Source organism: Brassica oleracea, chromosome C7 (genome assembly GCF_000695525.1).
Source record: "Brassica oleracea var. oleracea cultivar TO1000 chromosome C7, BOL, whole genome shotgun sequence".
In the NCBI taxonomy this organism is placed as follows: Eukaryota; Viridiplantae; Streptophyta; class Magnoliopsida; order Brassicales; family Brassicaceae; genus Brassica; species Brassica oleracea.
In genome coordinates, this window is record NC_027754.1 from 44,438,511 (window position 1) to 44,460,850 (window position 22,340).

The window sequence follows — 22,340 nt, forward strand, 5'->3', positions numbered from 1 at the left end:
CTGAAGTTCCAATCTGGTTGTACGGGCGGTTCGTGCGGTACTGTCCAGAAATGAATAGCGATGACATATCTCAAGATTGGTGTGTCTGAATGTGATTCCGTCTCGACTGTTCTTCATGAAATGGGAAACAGGACAGTGAATACAAAATTCAGTACGTTGAAATCGGTCATCTGGCCATGGTTCCAGCCAAAGCTCCCATCCGGTTGCATGTGGGACAGTCCAGTACAGTGTCCGGGCAGGATGGTGAAAAACATGAACCTCAGTTGAAATCTTCAGAACGTTCTGATCTCCATGCTGGTTCGGCTCCATGTACTGATCTGTGGACCACGGTCTATCACTAGACATGTCAAGTAGTGATAATTTAATTTCAGAGAAATCAAACCCAAAACTGATGTGGATACACACTAACCCCAAAAAAATTATCACTAGATTACTTTTAAACTTTTCTCTAGCATCTGATATTTTACTCATATTGAAAAATATATGTAATTTAATAACTACAACTCTGATATTCCTCAAATCAAACAGAAACTAGAAGTCGTAAACAATATTTCCCAAGTCATAAATAATGAAAAAGAGAAACGAACAAAAATATGACACTTCTAGCTTAGGTCAATTAATATTAAGGTATATTGTCGATTAGTATTAGGGATAATAATAAATGAAGACCCAAAGTTTTGTTTTTCTTAAACACACTATTATTAAATGTTGAATAAGTCAGCAACACCTAACACACACACACCTAATATTAGGAAAGAAACTCTGATTCCTATCCTAGTACGAGGCTACAAGCATTACGCAATCTGCTATAATACTACAGAGAGAAGTTATATGTCACTTATACACCTTGTAAACAATATCAACACTTGCCAACAAGTATGGCTGTCTTAGTGTGTTCGCCTATCCCCTATATATTAATTTGAGAAGCATTTAAAAAATTAAAACTTTAATTTTGTATTAATTAAAAAAAACTCTAAATTCTATGTGACACTCTAAATGCCTTCTAAATTTCATTTCAAAGAATTCTAGAGCATCTAATATAAATTATAGTTTAATCTAATGGTATCACATTATTCCATAATTATATAACACTAGAGAACATTATATTAACCTAAAATATAGGAAGTGTGTATTCTTTCCTTAAATAAAAACTACGAAATTACCTAATATGATTTATATATATATGGAAATTAATGATTATGAATAATAAAGATTTGATAACAATTTTTGCATCCTTCTTCATTTTTGTTTAAATTTATATTATCAAAAAAAAATTAAACAATCACATTAACCATATAATAAAAAAATCTGTTATATTTTGAATTTTTTAAAATGACTTTAAATTACAAAAATAAGGAAACCTTATATGTTATATTTTTTTTTAAACAACTTTAAAATAAAAAAAATGAGGACACCTTATATGTTATATTTTTCTTATATGTTAGAATTTTATTATATGTTATATTTTGAATTTTTTTAAAACGACTTAAATTACAAAAATGTAAGTTTTTCTTAAGTACACGACTAAAAACATTAAAATGACATGTATCAATTCGATAGTTGATTTGAAGCTTTCAAAACCATATAGAAGATAAAAGTCAAAATAATTTAACTGTGGAAACAATACTGTTCATTTTTTTCAAGAATGTGTTCGATGAAAAAAATAAGGTTTTTATGTCATAATTTGTTTAATGTCCACTAGAGAACATTATATTAACCTAAAATATAAGAAGTGTGCATTCTTTTCTTAAATAAAAACTACAGAATTACCTAATATAATTTACATATATATGACAATTAATGATTATGAATAATAAAGATTTGATAACAATTTTTGTATCATTTTTCATTTTTGTTTAATTTTATATTATTAAAAAAAAATAAACAATCACATTAACCATATAATAAAAAAATAGATTTTTTCTTATATGTTATATTTTGAATTTTTTTAAATGACTTTAAATTACAAAAATGAGGAAACCTTATATGTTATATAATTTTTTTAAAACGACTTTAAAATACAAAAATGAGGACACCTTATATGTTATATTTTTCTTATATGTTAGATTTTTTCTTATATGTTATATTTTAAATTTTTTAAAACTACTTTAAATTACAAAAATGTAAGTTTTCCTTAGATATACGACTAAAAACATTAAAATGACATGTATCAATTCGATGGTTGATTTGAAAGCTTTCAAAGTCATATGGAAGATAAAACTCAAAATAATTCAACTGTGACAACAATATTGTTTACTTTTTCAAGAATGTGTTCGATGGAAAAAATAAGGTTTTTATGTCATAATTTGTTCAATGTCCAATCCGATCAACCCATGATGAATTAATAAAAATTGATCCGATCTATCGGAAAGAAATTATATAATAACAACAAAAAATATTGTATATATATATAAATAAAATGATCAAATATATATAAATAAACTCATCGATCTTATCCTAGCTGTGGTGTAAAGCGCAGGACGTCCAAACCCCTACCACACATTCGCATACCCATTCAAAGAATCATAGTGTAAATGAAATTAAGACTACATTTTATCAACTCCTACTATTTTACTTTGTTGATTCTGTATCAGAATCTGGCCCATATCATAAATATGTATAATATATATGAATCCATGTGAACTCATAGGTCAAGTTCACACTCATGGATCATAGCTCATCATCCGGTCGAATGACTGAGATAATATTATTAATTAAATTTACATTAGGATTGATTTAGTTTGAGTTAGATATACAAAACAAAAATGCTACCGATCAAAAATTAGTTTTGTATTTTTGAAATTGTGTTTGAGTTATAATTGATTATTGTTGAGTTACAATTTTAAATTATATACTTCGTAAAAGCGATAACTCAAATATCAAATCAACGTCATCTCATGTATTAAGATTTGAGTTCAAAAAACTATTGGGTTTTCTATTAACCACCCCACGACCACTTTTTAGTTTTAAACAAATGTAACAAATTGCAATACATAATAATACATTTGTGTACGGTTAGTTGTATTAATTAATACAATACTATATATCTCGATCCGCACAACCGTATGAATTTTTGTTTTCATTTATTTTTATCTAGATATTTTGTTTTAATACTAAATTGATATATATTATAATATATATGTATCTATCAATTTTTAAAACATAATAAGTTTACGGTATAATTTTTTTATTGAATAAATTGTTTCAAACTTTCACATGTATTTGTATCTTCTTCTATATATATATTTTTGAATTATTATTTCATTATTAAAATTGTAACTATATATATAAAGATTAGTAAAATATTTTTTTATTATCATATTCAAAGATATTGTAACATTTCGCAAATTTAGAAAGTTTTTTTAAAAAAATAAACTTTTTGCTTCATAGATTTATATTATCGAGCAAATAATTAAATATTTAATTTTTGTTTAATTTTTAAAATAAACTATATAGTTTAAAAAAAATTATTGGTTTAAGGTAGTAAAGATTAATCATTGTTAGATAGTATGATTTTAGTTATTTAAATTTTTTTTTATAATTTTAATAGTTAACATCCACAAATATTTAAATATTTAACATATAGAGGTATAGTATTACAACATTAAATTATATCTATTTAATTTATACTATCTATAAATCCAATGGATCATTTATTGTTTAAATCCAAAGGATCATCTATTGTTTAAATCCAATTATTTATAGTCCAATAAAAAATTCTTGTAGGCCCAAAATTTAAATGATAAGATTAGAAATTAAATGATATTTCTAGAAAGTCATGTTACATTTAATTTCTAATATTTTTTTCAAAAAAAAAGATTAGAAATTAAATGTAACATGACTTTCTAGAAATATGTCCATTAGGTCTATTTTTTTAAAAAAATCTCTCATGACTTCTATTTTAATAGTATAGATATTAAATAATTTAATATAGCTATTTACTTGTTAGCCAAATATTTTTTTTTTAAAATCTCACTTTAGTTAGTTAATAAAATTGTGCCTATAATTTTAAAAGTTAGTTTTGTTTTGTAGTTAAAAATTTATGGTTATATTTTTCACTTAATTAGTTAATGAAAATTTTTCATGTAGTTTTATTGTTAATACTATCTAGTAATTAAAGTGTCCGTACATATATTATTTGTAAATATATGGGAGGAATATATATATATATATAGTTTTGAATAACATAATATATTTTATTTTCTTCTAAATAGTTTTATAATTTTTAAAAATCCTATTAATATTATTATTTATATTTCTAAAATTAATACATACCGCAATTTCTTCATAAAAAAAGTTACAAAGAAGTTATGTAAATAAAATAATTACATATATTTTTACAGCACACTTACCACATAAATCTACAGTTTTTACATATATATTTTACTGCAAACTACATCAAACCATAACTTTTAGGGTAATTCTCCTAAATAGACAATTTTCAAGTTTTGGTTACAAAAATATGCCAAAAAGAGGAAAATGACCAAAATGTTTCATTTAATAGATAAAAATACTCTAATACCCTAGATATATAAAAAGATAAAAAAATAAAAAATAAATAAAAAAATAAAAAAATAAAAAAGAATTTATAATTTTAGATTATATGTTTTCAAATTCGATTTTTTTTTAAATTAAAAATTTTGAATTTTTTTTCGATTTTTTTTAGTTTTTTTTTCAATTTTTTTTTTTGTTATTCGAAAATACTTTTTGAAACTATTTTTAAAATTTTTATTTTTAATTTTTTAATATTTATTTTTTATTTTATAAAATTTTAAACCTCAATCCCAAACCACCCCTTAACTCTAAACGGATTAGTTAACCCTAGGGATATAAATGTATACTTATTTATTTAATGAAATATTTTGGTTTTTTTTTTTTTGTTATTTTTGTCTTTAGAATCTATATTTGTGACAAAAACTTTTTTTAGTGCTATCCGAAAGTATTACTCTAACTTTTATCATAACTTAATTCTGATATTACATGTCACCAATGGAAGTCATTGTATAAACTACGCAACGTTAATTAAATCTAATTCTCTAGTTAGTTTGAATTTGAACATGCTTGTGCTGTCAACCACGTTCATAGCGTGTTGCAGGGTAATTATTTTCCAGGCGGTATTATTATTGTATACGAGAAGTTAATATTTAAAGAACCAGGCGATTTGGTCAAATATCTTGTCTCCAACTATTTTTTTTTTTTTTTTTTTTGCTAACCGAGTATCCTGGCCCCACCGAGATGGTCCAGACTAGAGATCGAAGTGAGCAAGGACGCTGCCAGGACGTCACCATGTGGCTCACCGTGTAACGGTCTTCGGTCTCGGGTGCTGCAGCCCACATGTAAATTCCGCAGTGGCCAAGGCTCGAACCCAGGGGCGGGCACTCCAGCTGGAGCTCCTATACCACTAGACCAAAGCAACTTGGTTTTGTCTCCAACTATTGTGATAACATTTTTTTTGTTCGACGTCACTTTTTGTTATAACTAACTTACAAATATGCAAAATATACTAATGGTGATGGTGATTGATCACAACTACAACCTGGAGAAATGTTACGATTAACGCTAAAAGTCACGAGACGACTACGGAAACAAACTTGTATGCAAATGGATTTAAATTGTTAACCCAATAGCTTAGTAGAAGTTTATATTTGAGTCGTTTAATGATTTCAGAAAAGTAGAAAGACATAAGGGCATCATCAACGGTGCACAAATTTTTAGAAATAGTAATTAGAATTTTTTTATTGTTATTTATTTTTTTTAAGCTAAAAAAAATGATCATTCGAGGCCCATAAACAGTGACGATATTGCATAAGAATGAATCCTTAAGCAAGGATTATTTGAAACTTTAATGACACAAAAACCTAAAAACGCGGGCCCCATATAATTATTTTATTAATTTTTGAACAATTAAAGATTATTTTAAACTAGAGGTATTCCGGCGTTACGCGCAGGGTTCGTATATTTTATTTTTACATAAATTTACTATTCATTTTTGGTTTTAGTAAAAATATATGTTCACAAATATCAAAATGATAATTTGTTGAAAGAAAATAGATTTTTTGATCCATTTAGTAGTGGTTAATTTCCTATAATGTTGAAGGAACTAATTTTTCAGATTGAATCTATCAAGAAAACTTAACTCAATAGTTACTTTAAAAAAATTCATTGTGTCATTACAGTGAACTGGTTACGTCTCATTTTGTCATTTGCAAGAAACTGAAACCTGCTATATTCTAATACTCTCTTTTCAGCATTAAGCATGTCCAGAAGGTGATTGCATAAGCCATACACAGATGCACCCAAAATCTATAGAAAAATGAATAACCATTACACTAATGGAACAAAGAAGAAAAAGAACCAAACTCTGGGAAATGTATAGCTCACATGTCTGATCCATTTGGTATATTTGACAATGAAAGCTTATCAATATCACTGTAGCTTATATTAGAGTGTTTTAATCCATCCAATCCCTTGTTTTTCCAATTAACATGCACCATTGTTGTAAAAGCAACGCAAGCTATGGGGAAAAATTCTTGAACCTGCAAGTTAAAACCATGGTGTCAAGTAAAAGGCTTTGGAGAAAAGAGAAGAGATTTGTGAGGTTTTTATTTATATATGTACCCGAGTACGTAGATCCTCAAGTAGACAACAGAATCGAGACCTGACGAGCTCTGGTTCTGGCATTTGAAGTGCTCCAGGCATCCAGTTGAGGAATCAAACATAGGATATGAAGTCCAAGTTGATGAACTTGCTTCCAAAGCCACCAGTTTGTATGGAGCTAGTTCTTAGGCCCTTGAGATACCATTTAGGGAAGTAGGATATGTCGTTTATTGGTTGAATCCTGAGTATAGCAAAAGCTATCAAGAAAGCAATTAATGTGACTATATTTATTGCTTCTGCTACTCCAATCTCGTTTATGGAAGCTATGGGAGTGTGAAGATAATATTTTGTCTTTACCTTCCTGGAAAAAAGTGAACTAAGAAAGGACAGATTCAGACAAAACTGGAGAGTTAAATGCTTTGAGAGTTGATGATGTAAAGAAGAAATAAAACAGATTCAAACAAGAATCACAGTCACAGCCACTATGAACACTGAAGAAACATGATTTGCTTAAAAGTTAAGTGAAGAAACCTGCTTTGGTTAAAACAAAACAGATTCTCTCTTTCATTACCTTCCCAAAAGAGGTAAATACAAAGCTTTCTTGTATATATATGCAATCTTGGGTTTCGCCACTAAGATGCTTACAGGGGCCGTCACCTATGCTCGTCTCCTCATATTCCATTTGGCCATAATATTGATTACCTTGAGGAGAGCAGCTCGTATCAATATCAGTCTGGTATACACCATACTCATCGTACTCATCATCACTCCTGATACATATAGAAAAGAAAAAATCAAGTTACCCAAACACGATTGTGAATCTAAAGTATTTCCAAGTTTTGACTATATGTTCATGCTACATACTTGACATGCAAAAGAAAAATATTGATCGATCTCTACCCTGAAATTGCATAAAAAGCATGGTCAAAGGCCATAAGACCTACTATAGAGCTTGTTTTCAGAGTCTAATAATACATATGAGATCAAAAAGAGCTCAAGAAAAGAGTACATATTTAAAGCAAAGCGAGATGGATCTTACACATCTATGGCGAGGAAGCTGTTCCTCCTTCAATTTTCTTTGCCTTTTCTGGTTGTTCCTGCCTCCGTAGACGATAATCCGTGCAAACTGACATCAGAACCACATTCAACCCTTTGATAACGATTAACTAATCATGGCATCGAGCCAAGAGGATAGCTAGTTGCTATTGAAATGGATGCTATTGTCCTCTCAAATCGGCAAGAAACATTTGGAGATTCGCCATTGTAATAACCGGAAAGTTGAACAGAGTATTTGGTTGTTGTCGAAGCTCTAATCTTCATTTCTGAATGAAGGGGATATTTATACCCCAAGCTCAAGTAAGTTACTCTAGGAGAAAACCCTAAACCACTTGTGGGTTGAGACAGCGTGAAGAAGATTGGGCTCCACTCTGGGCTTCATGCACAAATACTATAAAGCCCAGTTCACACTTCCATATCCGACAACGTAAGAAACAAAACCAAGAAGAAAAAAACACAGAACAACCCAGGTGTTGACACGTGTCGAGATTTACCTTCTCCTACCTGATGACGTGGCTTAATGAGGGGAGAGGCAAGTCTGTTTTATTGTATAAGATCCTGCGTTGGAGGAGCTCTAAGAATACCTTTTAGCTTATTCTCATAAATTATTTTAGTAATATATGGAAAATTGGATCTAACTTTCGTCGATACAGATCGGACAATATGCTAAATAAATACGGATGTGATGATTGTAATACGTCAGCAAACGTGTTGCACGCCAAATTATTTCAGAATGTTTACACGGAGTATTTTATTGTAAGATGCGACTTTCTTATTATTATAACGAAAACAAGTACTAGGCTGTAAAAACAACATTATTAGGAATTTCTTGTTCCTAAGTTCTTAAAATACATGTATGTATATGTATATATTATATATGCGTATGTAATTACGGGGTTTTAAGCTTTATGGAAAACCCAACCGAAAATTTCTTATACACATACATGTATTTTAAGAACTTAGGAGCAAGAAACCCCTAATAATATTGCTCTAAACAAGCAATATTGTATCGTATGTCCAGTTAAGTTATGAATGGGAAGCTGAACAAAAAGTGGTTCGCCTGCTTGTGTGGAGCATCCACTCCCAAATTGCCATTCACCAAAACAAAATAAATGTGTGCGTACAACTATCAAAATAATAATATAAACTTTTGATCCACAAGCAGTCCAATTTAAAGAGCAAATATGAAGATCCGCTAGGAACAGTATAAACACTCCTCATTTGAAGTGTTTTGTGCGGTCTGTCTATTTTTTGTTTTATTTATATTCTAAAATATTATAAAATTCTAGTTGTGTATGAATTTTGTTATATAAGCTAAATCTATTACATAATTTTATGTTTTATATTAAGTCAATTAAATTATTTTCTATGATATTTTATTTATTTGATTTAAAAAATTTATATGTCGGTTCACTAAAGACGGAGAACCGACACGTGGACCGATTTATCGTAGACTGCTAACATATAGCTAGTCTGGACCCACTTCGGTAGGGCCAAGATTCTCCTGTATAATTAAAAATTCTTTTTTTTTAATATGTAAAATTGCAAATTTAAATTTAAACTAGTTCCAGTCATATAAGTGTCAGAAAAAACCAGTCTTAAACAAAATAAGAACTTATTAAATATTCATATTCAAAATTTTATTCTAATTTTATGCTTTTATTTTTAATTCTAAAATCTATGTACACGACAAACTTTTGAATAATTTAGATGGTACCCAAACCTAAATTGAAACCCGGAAATATCCAAACAGAAATTTATTAATATACGAATGAAATTTAATCTCTAACTTGGAAATTTGAAATCCGAGTAGACAGAACCGAATCTAAATGGGTATCCAAAAGCCCACTCTAATTATATTACTTTATCAAAAACATAATTATTTTTAATTCTTTCAAAGTTAGACATAAATTTCATTTCACAGCTCAATCTATATATATATATATATGTGTGTGTGTTTAAAATAATTTGTATTATATTTTGAATAAAATTTATATAACTTATTTTTAAAATAAATACTTTGAATTATAAATTAAATAATAATATAAATTATTTTAAATATATACAGTATTTTGAACTACTTTTTATCCACTTTCACCATTCATACATATGTTTCGGACCGCTAGATCTGCTCGATCCACTCTTGTACCGCTAGATCCGCTCGATCTACTCTTGTTTCATTTGATCTATTTGATCCGCTGGATACGCAACGCTAGATCCGCTTTTCCTATTCGAAGCCTTAGTATTTGTCATATTTTTCCATGTTTGATTGTTTATTTCGTGTTATTATGAGCTGTGTTTGATCTTGATAGGAGTCTGTTGCCGGCAAAATAAAAAGTCTCCTCGTCTAATCGAAAATAAAAAAAAGATTCATTGAGTTGGGACTTCAACGTGAAATGAGTCCGGTCTCTCCATCTCTTTCGTCATCTCGGTGACGATGTTCTTCTGTCATCCATGTGATGTGACCAATGTGATAATTATTTAGCTTTTAACATAAAACTATAATAATATTTATCCTTTTATTATAAATTAATATTTCTATATTGTATATAAATGTAAATAAAACTAATAATTTATTAGTAAATATTTAAATATGAAAAAGTCTTCACTAAGTTTTCTTATTTATATGTCTTGGTATAAATTTCTAAAAAAATAAAATAAATATCTTTAAGAAAAATATTAATATAATCATGTATTTGCAGTTTAAAATTCTAAAAATTAATATAATTGGCTGCGTTCATATTTAAAAAGACAAATTGGAATACCCACTAATAATGATCTAAATCCCTTAAAAGAAGGTGGCAAAATCTTCAACTAATTTTTATTTCTGTTAGCTCAACTAAATTATTGTTCGGAGGATTAAGCTATGGTGTAAATAACTAAATACTATGATGACAGTATCAAAATAGTTTATAATTCCGTTAACTTCAATGAAAATTGCAACTGATATTTATGAGCATACTTAAAAACATTCAAAACTTAAATTTAATTACAATCTAAATTCAGTAATAAATATGTAAAATAAGGCTACTGTTTTGCTAATTTTTTTTTTTTTTTTGTAAAATCCCACAAAGTATTTGTATATATATTATTTAAACAGCAGTTTTTTGTTAGTTAATTAAAGTTCCATAGTTTTGGTTGTTTTATTGTTTAAAATATTATCATGTAGAAACGTGCTGATAGGCGGCAAAGTCAAAACACTTCATCATCATGGTATAATCAATAATTCGATATGATGCTATATAAGCAGAAGACACATCATCTTATCAAGTACATTTTGAACTGAAGAAGAGACAGAGACTTCCCTAGATCTCAGTCTCTCTTTTGTTCTCCTTTTTATTTTCTTTTGGCCCTTTCTGTCTTCCACCTTGTCCTCTTTTGATGGCATTCGCCGAAGTCATGGAGCTCACCACCGGGACAGAGAAGCACCACCAGGATGTAGCAATGGAAGAGGACGACCAGGTTTTCGGGTTGGAGAGAAAAACGTCGTCGTTGGCTCATGAAAAGGGACCCGATAGTGCAAATAGCAGTACTATCACCACTACCAACACAAGCTCATCTTCTAGCTTTTCTGGTGATGGAGAGCGTGTCACGTTAGAGAGTCTGGAGGTCTATGAGTCGGCGGAGAAAGAAATCGGATTTTACGGTGAGCACGAAGACCTGAACAATGGCAACGTTTACTTGGACGTAGACCAAGGTTGGTGGTAACTAAAGCCTTCTATTATATTTCATGTTTTGAGCTGTCTTGTTTGGTTATGTTCCCTTATTTTGCATGCGGACATGATTCAAACCTAGTAGGCTATAACTAGCCTTTGGATAGTTACTTGTTTAGGAAAGATTTAACGATACGTTACTGCTGGTGGTGATGAGAAGTCAGTTGTCATGATTTGTTGCTTGTGAATGAAGGAATTTGGAAATGTCGACACTGTGATTGGACCTACAGAGATGAATCTTTTATATGTTCTGAGACCAAAGGTCAGTCCTGTGTTATAGGGCTTCTTTGACCAACAACTTTTCTTATAAAGAGATTAGCTATTTCCTCTCATGTTGATATTAGTTGACTTGTGGTGATTGGTTGACATTGTGTTGCTTGGTTGAAGATGACATCATGTATAACTGAGATTGTGGTTAATTCTTTTTGATCTTCTTATGTTAGGTTCGGAGTCATCTGATGATCATGAGTCCCAAACTGTTGACCACTTGAACGGGGAGAAAAAGGTGACAGAATTTGAAAAGGGTTCATATTCTGAGGACAAGAAAGGATCACGTGATCAGATCGATGAAGTACAAGACGGTGATATCCCTGAAGAGGTGGAGGTGATAGAGGAGGAGGAAGTGGACATCGAAGATGTTAAAGATTACAAGGCAAAGGAACTGCTGGAGAACCAAAAGACACCTGATCTATTATGTCCAAAATGCAAGAATTGCATCACCAAAGTGGTTGTCCTCAAGAAAAGGGTCCTCCTCAAGAAAAAGGTTGCCCCCAAGAAAAGAAAGGAGAAGATCTCTAATGTGGCGGACAGTGTGCCTGCGACAGGGCATATCGGGACTAGTGGTATTCTTCGTTCGCAAGACAATCCGCCATCTTCGGGTGATGGTAATAGCGCTATACCTGAACTTGAACAATCCTTTATCTACAAGTGCTTGTCCTGCTTCAGCACATTTAAACGCACAGGTACCTTAATTAGATTCTAACAATTACTTTGTTATTCTGATCACTGAAATATTAGATCCGATCCATTTCTATAAATTTAGAACCGTTTTGCTTTAAGGTGTCGAGGGGGGACTTAGCATTCAGCCAAAGCCTCTACAGGAAGCTCCAGGCGATTTCAACTGTCTCCGTGGAGTGTTTGGATTTAATAAGGAAAAAGAACCAGATGTTCACCAAGGTATTTTTTTGGTCCCTTTATCACTCGGTTCATGTGTAAGAGTGAGTAATACATTCAATTCCTATAAGTACTTCAAAACTTCGTGTCAAGTAAAACTAATATTGCAATTATGCAGTGTCTCTCCTTTTTTAATTAAGAAATCCAACATTTAAAAGAATTAATCTTAATAATCAAACTTTGATGATAAAACTAATATTTAAGACTTTACTACCATATTTTTGGAAATAGCTATCGCGCTTCTTTTTTTTTTGGAAAGTTTCACATATTTTGTATGTATAACCTAGTAATAATATATTTCTAAGTTTATATAATTATTAATTTATTATATTTGACTTGCAAAAGCTCCACGATTCTTTTCTTGATATAATCGCAGAGTCAAAGTTATATGATCCAAGCGAAGGTCTCAATGATGGAGCGCCTGTTGAACACAAGAACAACTCGACAGGCGAAGGACGTCTCACCCCGATCCCAAAATCTTCTGAAAGACCAGACACTAGAACGCCAGATATTGGTCAGACCAATGTAACAGGTAATCTTAATTCTCTCGTCTTTTCTTTTAAGTTTAAGTTGTTAACTACTTTGCTGTCATCCTCATTCATACCTTGCTAACTTTACGCTTCTGGTTAGGTGTAGTTGACACAGAACCACGTCATCGAATTGATATTCCACCCCTCTCAGATAATCCTATCGATGAAGAGACTCTAGAGGAACGGTTACTTCCCCAAGTTGTTGAAGGACGTAAACCGGAGATCCTGAAAAGTATCGTATATGGAGGTTTAACAGAAGCAATCACAAGCCTCGGTGTTATCTCATCTGCCGCTGGTTCTGGTGCTTCAACATGTAAGTACCCCCTCAGCCTTATAGCACTCCACTTCCACTTTGAATCACAACACACACTAATACTCTTATGTATACCGTTGTGGTTGCAGTGAACATTTTGGTACTTGGGCTTGCAAACTTGTTTAGCGGGCTTATTCTCATTATTAATAATGTGAGTAAACGCTTGATCTTTCCTAATACTTGTTGGTCTGACATTTTTTTTCTTTTTCATATTTTAAATCTTGTCCTCCCAGGCCTCGAATTAAAATTTGTGCTCTTATTCTTCATATAACTTTTTCCCCTACATACAACAAAATTGTCGAATAAAACCGTGATGTCCTAAAGTTCCTTTGCCTATGCTCTGGACCGGCTTGAGTTATGCATGAACCCACAATCTCAAGAAACTTCTTTTGCAGCTCCATGAACTCAAAAAGGAGGAACCCATCAGAGAAACAACACAGGATAGCCAGACTAACGGTGAAGAAGAAAGTCAGTACAAGCGACTCCTAGGACGAAGAGAACACTTCATGCTTCACGCAACAATCGCAATCTTATCCTTCATAATCACCGGACTGCTCCCTCCTGTAGTCTACTACTTCTCATTCAGAGAAACACACAACAAAGACTACAAAGTCGCATCAGTTTTCGGTGCATCTCTGATATGTATCACCTTCCTCGCTCTAGCCAAAGCTCACGTGAGTAACCCGAGAGGCAACCACCTGAAGAGCGTTTTGTACTATGCGACAACTGCTGTGTCTGTGTCGGGGATTACGTACGTGGTTGGTAACGTTGTGAATCAGTTGCTTGAGAAGTACGGATGGTCTGATGGGTCTGAAACTCCGGTGGGAGAGATGATGCTTTCACTTATGGGGAGAAAGGCTGGTGGCTTTGGATACTCATCTTCGTACTGATCACAGAAGCTTGTCTCCGGGAAAGATTCTTCGTGGTGCTACCTTTTTTTCTTTCACTCTGCTCTTTGTGAGCCTTCGTTAAACTTTTGTGTGTTTTTTCACTTATGCCAATTCTCTCTTTATGAGTGTGAAGTTGTTTCCAAGTGTAGGAAACACAAAACAATAAATGGTGGCTGTATTCGAATTGATTTTGTATCTTCCAGATTTTTTATGATATCAATACATTTGATTTGTAAGAAAAAAAATTAGAGATAAGATGAAAACTAGACTAGAAAATGTATAATCTGATCCCTTTTCCAGTCTCAACATCACTTGGTTCATGTGAGCGAGTAAAACATTCCATACTTTTTAAGTATTTTTTTACATCAAGAGAGACTATATATTACTCAAATTAGTATAAAAATTGTCTGAACCAATAACTAGATCGACGTAGAACAACTAATAAAATATAAATCTCTATAAATTTTTACTACTTAAGCAAACGATTTTACTTAAAATTTTCTAACTGAAGATAGTAATCAATTGTGAACTCCTAGAACCCTCTTCAAAAAAATTGACCACGTTGTCGAAACATGATTGTAGATTGCTATATTTTTATAAAATTTTAGTATCTAGTTAATAAAATAACATTATATAATTTTCTAATTTATCGAATATTAATTTATAGAATTTTTAATAATCATTTCATATCAATAGATCCTGGAATAAACGAGAACGGGTGTGGAAGATAAAAAAAACATTAGTAAAGTTCAGATATTTGATAGCAAGTTGATCTAGTATGTAAATGTCTCGAATGCCTCTTAAAATGGAGATGATATTACGAAATAACATTCTACCATTTTACCCCTGCCTTGGTTCGGTTCTTAAGCAATTTACATCGTAGTGCAAATGGGTCAGAGACCACTTTGATTCATGGTACAAACCTATAATTGGGCCACTCTTAGGTGGTGTTATTCATTTATGTATTTTAACGGACATAATGTACTGTTAGTGTTATTCAATGATAGATTTAAATCTAATTTTTAAAATTAGTGTTATTCAATTTTAAAGATTTTAAAATTCTTTGTATTTTGGATTGATTTTAAATTATTTCATATGGAGTTAAATGAATAAACTCAAAATCAAATGCATACCGCAAATATTTTAGAATCCATTAACTTAAACTATCTTAAAATTTTAATAATTGATTTCAAATTACTAACTGAATAACACCCCCTGAGAAAGGGGAAACCATGTTCATGTCTTGTAGTATATACCTTTTGAGAAGCAAATCTAATGAAAACAGAACGTGGTAGCCAATCTTTTTTTCTCTTATTTAGCTTTTGCATCTCTCCTTTGACTTGCAAAAAAATCCACCATTCTTTTCATGAAATGATGGAAGTTACAAACTCACATGATTCACGAAACAAAGGACGTCGTCTCACCCCGATGCGATCATCTCTCCCCGTATCAACACAGCAAAAAATGGCCAATGATGACAGGAAAAAACCACCAAAGAAAAAAGGACGTCTCACCCCGATGCGAGCATCTCTCCCCGTATCAAACCCAGTGACTCTAGCGGAACCGTTACTGATCACACCAGTTGTTGAAGGACGTAAAGTGGAGATATTGAAAAGCATCGTATATGGAGGTTTAGCAGAAGCAATCACAAGCCTCGGTGTTATCTCATCTGCCGCTGGTTCAGGTGCTTCAACATGTAAGTACACCCTCACCCCTTAGCATACCAGTTTCATTGTGATTGTGAAACTCAACGCACAAAGTTCATTACTAGAAAATCCTCTCACTCGTATCAACCGTTGTGGCTGCAGTGAACATTTTGGTATTAGGGCTTGCGAACTTATTTGGCGGGCTTGTTCTCATTATTCATAATGTAAGCAATCACTTAATGTTTCCTAATCTTTACTGGTCTGACATTTTTAAAATTTTCATAATGTCATAAGCTCGAATAAGAGTTTGTATTTTTCATATAATTTTTTTCCTAAGTACGACTAAAATTGTTGCATAAAATCATGCATGATGCTCAAGACCGAGTCTGGATCTTAAGCGATCGGTTCCTTTGCCTATGCTGTAAACCGGGTCTGAGTTATGCTTAAACCCACAATCTCAATAAACTTACTGAGAAATTTTTTTGGTAGCTCCACGAAATCAGAAAGGAGGAAGTACCCATTAGAGAAACAACAGCTGAAAGCCAGACCAATGGTCCAAAAGAAAGTCGGTACAAGCGACTCTTGGGACGAAGAGAAAACTTCATGCTTCACGCAACAGTCGCAATCTTATCCTTTATAATCACCGGACTACTCCCACCTGTCGTCTACTACTTCTCATTCAGCAAAGCACACAACAAAGACTACAAAGTGGCATCAGTTTTCGGTGCATCTCTGATATGTATCGCCTTGCTCGCTCTAGCGAAAGCTCACGTGAAGAACCCGAGAAGCAGCTACTTTAAGAGCGTTTTGTACTACGCTGCGACTGCTGTGTCTGTGTCGGGGATTACGTACGTGGTTGGTAACGTTGTGAATCAGTTGATTGAGAAGTACGGATGGTCTGAAACTCCGGCGGGGGAGATGATGCTTTCACTTATGGGGAGAAAGGCTGGTGGCTTTGGATACTCATCACCATACTGAACATAGAACTTTCGTCTCTGAGAAGGATCCAACGTTTTGTTACTTTTCTCTTTTGCTTTGCTTTGTGAGCTCTTGTTAAACTTGTGTGTGTGTGTGTATTTTATATATAGATGCCAAATCTTTGTTGTGAGTGCAGGAGTTGTTTCCAAGGGTAGGAAACAAAAAATAATAAATGGTGGCTGTATTCGAATTTTATGAATATCATACCATTTGATTTGTATGAAAAAATAAGAAAAAAAGAAGGTTCTACCGAGAATTGAACTCGGGTTACTGGATTCAGAGTCCAATGTCCTAACCGCTAGACCATAGAACCATTTGTTATAAAAAAAAATCAATATAGACATAAATTTGTAGTTTTATCTCGCTTGCCGTAAAAGTACGCTACAACGACGACGACGTTTAAAGAACATTACCGGACATCAGTTACGCTCGCATTGGGTTTGAATCCAATTAGTTGGGTTGGAGAGAGAACCGTCGGATTCAAAAGGAGCCTCAGCATCTGGACGGCTCATACGTTGACGAGAGAGAGGAGAGACAGAGTCAAGGCCGATTCGGTTTCCTTCTGTCAATAACCCTTTGTCTCTCCTTTCTCGAAGTTTTATATAATCAAATCCATTTTTCACAGATTCCTAAAAGTGTTAAGAAGCAAGCTACTGTTTTGAAATTTAGGGACTTTTTTGAGAAAATGAATGGTTTTTTGACTTAATTGTTTTGAAATTTAGGGACTTTTTTGTTTTTTTCGATTTTTGGAAATTGATTTTTGGTAATGGAGACGGAGAGTATGGATTGCGAATCGTACGGAACTCACCACTTCTCTTCCACCACCAAGACTCACGCCGTCGTTACCAATACAGTCGGTCCGGCGGCAACTAGCGTCTACGAGCTTCTAGAGTGCCCTGTCTGTACCTTTTCCATGTATCCTCCTATCCATCAGGTAATGTGGAACTTTAATTCACAATGTTTTGTGTTCTTGTTCGGACAATGCTTTTGCTTGAATAATCTTTTTTTTTTTTTTTTTGTTGTAGTGTCAAAATGGACACACGTTCTGTTCGACCTGTAAAGTGAGAGTGCACAACCGTTGTCCCACGTGTAGACAAGAGCTTGGAGATATACGATGTTTAGCTCTCGAGAAAGTAGCCGAGTCCCTTGAGCTACCTTGCAAGTATTTCAACCTCGGATGCCCTGAGATTTTTCCTTACTACAGCAAACTTAAACACGAGTCTCTTTGTAACTTCAGACCTTACGGTTGTCCTTACGCTGGCTCCGAGTGTGGTGTCCTTGGAGGCATCCCTTTCCTCGTGGCTCATCTCAGGGATGATCATAAAGTTGACATGCACGCGGCCTCCACTTTTAACCACCGTTACGTTAAATCCAATCCGCGTGAAGTAGAGAACGCCACGTGGATGTTAACAGTGACATGATTCTCTTCAATGTAATGGGCAATACTTTATGACAGAACCTTTGTCTGGGTTTCAGGTGTTTCATTGCTTTGGGCAATACTTCTGTCTCCATTTTGAGGCGTTCCAGCTAGGGATGGGTCCGGTGTACATGGCGTTCTTGAGATTCATGGGAGACGAGGAAGAAGCTAGGAGGTACAGCTACAGCTTGGAAGTTGGAGGCAGTGGGAGGAAGCTAACATGGGAAGGGACCCCGAGAAGCATCAGAGATAGTCACCGGAAAGTAAGAGACAGCAACGACGGTCTCATCATCCAAAGAAACATGGCTCTCTTCTTCTCCGGCGGTGATAGGAAAGAGCTTAAACTTAGAGTCACTGGTAAAATCTGGAAAGAACTACACAGTCCAGATTCTGGGGTTTGCATGCCAAACATGTCTTCCTGATCATTCATCATCCTCTCTATCTTGAATGAATGTGTTTGATCTTTGTCACAAGTATAGTCTCGGTTGATGGGTAAGCCTTCTGTCAGAGTTCAGATGCTCAAATCTTAAGGTTGCAAGTACATGGAGATTGAGAAAAATATAACATCTTTATAGATCTAAGAAAAAATCAAGTTTAAGGATGTTCTTAACAGCGTTTGAGAAAATTAAATTAAAGCTACAGAATTTCAGAATTGTCAAATAAGCAAAAGCTAAATATGATGTTATCAATTCATATAACTTTAAGAGATCGTATATCATGTAAGATTTCAACAAATCTTATTGTTCTGTCAACGAGATTTCATCTAGGCCTGGGCATTTCGGGTATCGGTTCGGCTCGGTTCGGGTATTTCGGGTTTTGGGTAGTTCGGATAGGGGCTAGAGGATCCATTTAATACTTGACTTATTTTCGGTTCGGTTCGGTTCGGATAGTTTTGGGTTCGGTTCAGTTCGGATAGTAAATGTAGAAATCGGAAAATATCCAGAAAAAGTTCGGTTCTCATTTGGATCCGGTTCGGGTTCGGATAGTTCGGGTAGTTCGGATAATTTGGATAAAATATCGGTTATTTAGGGTAAAATATCAAATAGTTAGTATGATTTAGATAAAAAAAATTGGATATTTCGGATTACTTTGAATATTTCGGATAAAACTATCCGGATAGTTTCAGATACTTTCGGGTAGTTTGGATACTTTATAATAATTTAGTTATCCTCAACTATTTTCAGATACTTTTAATAGAATTTTAAATTAAAAATATATATTTAGGGATGTTATAGTATATATAATTAATATTTTTATATATTCGGGTATCCGTTCGGTTCTCCCTTCGGTTCCGGTTCGGTTCGGTTCGGTTATTTCAGATATAAAAATATAGGAACCGTTTGGGTATCTGAGGGTATTGGTCTGGTTCCAGTTTCGGGTATTTCGGTTCGGTTCCGGTTATTTTGTCCAGGCCTCATCAAATCTGCTTTATTCTGTCCAGAGGATTCCATCAAATATTTAAGGTTTTATTGTAAATAAAAATAAAATTCTGATACAAACAAATCTCAAGCTTTTTAAAATCAATTAAAATGTTGTAAATTGTATTATCTTTTTTTTTTTTGTATTGACACATCTTTGTAAATAATTTTAGGGAGATTTCCATATGATTTTGAATGATAAATAGTAAAATATCTTTGACAAAAAAGGAAAATACTTCGAATAATGAAAGTTATATGAATATTGGAAATCTTAAAAAAAACTTGGGGATTACGGAAAGGCCAAATACAAATATGGAAGGTTTTTTTTCTGGAACCTTCCTTTTTGCCTTTGTTGCTTCCACTATAAATACAAAATCTTTATTTACTTCATTGGCATCAAGTAAATTTCATTCTGATCTACACCAGCAAGAAACCGTAAAAGCTCAACGAATACCAATGGCGACCATCTCCGAGATGCAGGAGGAGAAACCCTCGTTGCCGTTTAACGCAAGCTTTGACCCTTCAAACCCACTAGGGTTTTTGGAGAAAGTCCTTGGCTTTATTGGGAAAGAGAGCGACTTTCTGTTGAAAGACACAGCGGATAAAGAGATCGCCAGTGCTGTTACGGCTGCGAAGAAGAGGTTGAGGGAAGCCGAGGAGGAGAAAGAGATCTTGAAGCCCCTTGAGAAGAAGCTGAAGGAGGAGAGTGTGCCCATTGAGGTAGAGAAGCTGAAGAAGGAAGGCTTGAAGCCTACGGAACTCATTGAGGTAGAGAAGCTGAGGAAGGAAAGCTTGGAGCCTACGGAACCCATTGAGGTAGAGAAGCTGAAGAAGGAAAGTTTGAAGCCTACGGAACCTATTGAGGTAGAGAAGCCTAAGGAGAGAGAGTTCACGTTTGGTGCCATTCCTAACAAATGGTGGAATGTCACGCTTGGTGAAGTTCCTAACAAAGGGAATGGGCTTGATTTTGAGAAATACTCATGGACACAGGATCACGAGGAGGTCACAATCACCATCCCAGTACCTAGCGGCACCAATCCACGGTATGTTACCTGTGAATTCAACACGTACCGTCTGAAAGTTTGTCTCCAAGGGGGGCAACATACAATCATAGATGGAGCACTCTTCGGTGCTGTGAAGCCTAACGACTGCTTCTGGTATCTCGAGGATGAAAAGGTCATATGGGTGCTCTTGAGAAAGCAAGGCTGGCATGGGTGGTGGAAATATTGTATGAAAGGGGAGCCTGAGATTGACACTCAGAGAGTTGACCGGAAGAGCAGTAAACTGGATGATCTCGACCCGGAGACTCGCAGTAAAGTTGAGAAGATGATGTTTGATGAAAGGCAGAAGCATGATTTGAAGAAGAAGTCCATGTCTCAGTATGATTCTCTAGGAATGTGCACAGAACGAAGGTTCAGGATGAATCTTACGAATAAGCCTAAGTACTAATGATTAGGACAGGATAACAAGTTGTTGGAGTTTACTCAAGTGATTGCTGATTATATATGTTACATCTTGTCTCTAAAAATCTAATTATATATAAGCTTCTTTGATGCTGCTCTCTATAGTTTGACCGTATGAATTAACAGTTGACGTGAATAACTTTTGACTTTTGATAGATTGTGAATGTACAGACAGCAAAGGGTAACGTTTTAAAAAAAATGGAAAATGAGACTGTAACACAACATTGACATCTCTAGAATTGTAATTCATTAATGTTGTTTTGATTTGTTCAATACTACCAACGATGAGAGAAAAATAACTGTTGGTATAAATTATAAACCAATCTAAAGCGTTATGAAACGGTACAGATCATTTCTCTGATTGGTTTCAACTAGGCCTGGGCATAAAATCCGGAACCCGAAATTCGAACCGAATCCGAACCGAAAAATCCGACCCGTTACCCGACCCGAAACGTAAAAATATCCGAATGGGTTTTGTAGGGTGGTAAAAAAAATATCTGAATCCGAAGTGTTATTAACCGAACCCGAACGGGTAACCCGAAAAATCCGAAATTAATAGTCAATATAAATATTTTGAAATATATATAAGTATTCCAATTATTAAATTCAATATTTGTGGTAATATTATATATAATAATAAATATTAAAATTCTAATAAATGCTTTAAGTACACAATTAGTTATAAATAAGTATTTTATAATTTGTTCATTGAAATAAAAAGTCTACTCTCTATAAGGCAATACATATTGTTTACAAATGATGTTTGTTTTCATGCTTGATTTAACATTTTATTGTTATTTTATATGTGATAGATTAATTTTTATTTAATTTAGATGTTTTTCTTTATGTTTTACTTCAAAAATTTTGTTTTTTACTTTGGTTATATCCGAACCGAACCGATATAACCCGAATCTGTACGATATATGATTACTTTATGGGTTTATGATGCAATACAATTTTGAACCGAACCCAAAGTGTTATTATCCGAACCCGACCCGTACTAATAAAATTTTAGTATGGGACCTAGAAACGTAAACCCGAAAATCCGAAAACCCGAAAAACCCGACCCGAATGCCAACGGGTACCCGAACGCCCAGGCCTAGTTTCAACTATAAAGCGTTTTGTTTTCCAAAAACCATTTTTCAT

General features: G+C 33.4%; 4 protein-coding genes, 1 long non-coding RNA gene and 1 other non-coding gene across 6 annotated transcripts; 4 read left to right on the forward strand and 2 right to left on the reverse strand.

Moving 5' to 3' along the window:
* Positions 1-6,207: 6,207 nt before the first annotated feature.
* Positions 6,208-6,789, reverse strand: LOC106305408. The gene is made up of 2 exons (XR_001262980.1): positions 6,619-6,789; positions 6,208-6,536 (listed from the first exon to the last, which is right to left on the reverse strand). It is a non-coding gene; the product is annotated as an uncharacterized LOC106305408 (long non-coding RNA).
* A 4,166-nt stretch (positions 6,790-10,955) lies between these two features.
* Positions 10,956-14,272, forward strand: LOC106303404 (membrane protein of ER body-like protein). Its single transcript, XM_013739682.1, has 7 exons — positions 10,956-11,350; positions 11,810-12,328; positions 12,426-12,542; positions 12,916-13,071; positions 13,170-13,382; positions 13,472-13,533; positions 13,778-14,272. Exons 1-7 carry the CDS (start codon positions 11,035-11,037, stop codon positions 14,270-14,272), a joined length of 1,878 nt encoding a protein of 625 aa, XP_013595136.1. The 5' UTR covers positions 10,956-11,034.
* Positions 14,273-15,654: 1,382 nt separating this feature from the next.
* LOC106303405 (membrane protein of ER body-like protein) lies at positions 15,655-16,896 on the forward strand. The gene is made up of 3 exons (XM_013739683.1): positions 15,655-15,968; positions 16,081-16,142; positions 16,408-16,896. The coding sequence occupies exons 1-3, from the start codon at positions 15,701-15,703 to the stop codon at positions 16,894-16,896; spliced, it is 819 nt and encodes a 272-aa protein (XP_013595137.1). The 5' UTR covers positions 15,655-15,700.
* A 241-nt stretch (positions 16,897-17,137) lies between these two features.
* TRNAQ-CUG lies at positions 17,138-17,209 on the reverse strand. Its single transcript has one exon. It is a non-coding gene; the product is annotated as a tRNA-Gln (tRNA).
* A 157-nt stretch (positions 17,210-17,366) lies between these two features.
* LOC106304879 (E3 ubiquitin-protein ligase SINAT4-like) lies at positions 17,367-18,855 on the forward strand. The gene is made up of 3 exons (XM_013741269.1): positions 17,367-17,830; positions 17,922-18,308; positions 18,373-18,855. Exons 1-3 carry the CDS (start codon positions 17,663-17,665, stop codon positions 18,733-18,735), a joined length of 918 nt encoding a protein of 305 aa, XP_013596723.1. The 5' UTR covers positions 17,367-17,662; the 3' UTR covers positions 18,736-18,855.
* Positions 18,856-20,160: 1,305 nt separating this feature from the next.
* LOC106303406 (protein BOBBER 2-like) lies at positions 20,161-21,180 on the forward strand. Its single transcript, XM_013739684.1, has one exon. The coding sequence runs from the start codon at positions 20,188-20,190 to the stop codon at positions 21,178-21,180; it is 993 nt and encodes a 330-aa protein (XP_013595138.1). The 5' UTR covers positions 20,161-20,187.
* The last annotated feature ends 1,160 nt before the right edge of the window (positions 21,181-22,340 follow it).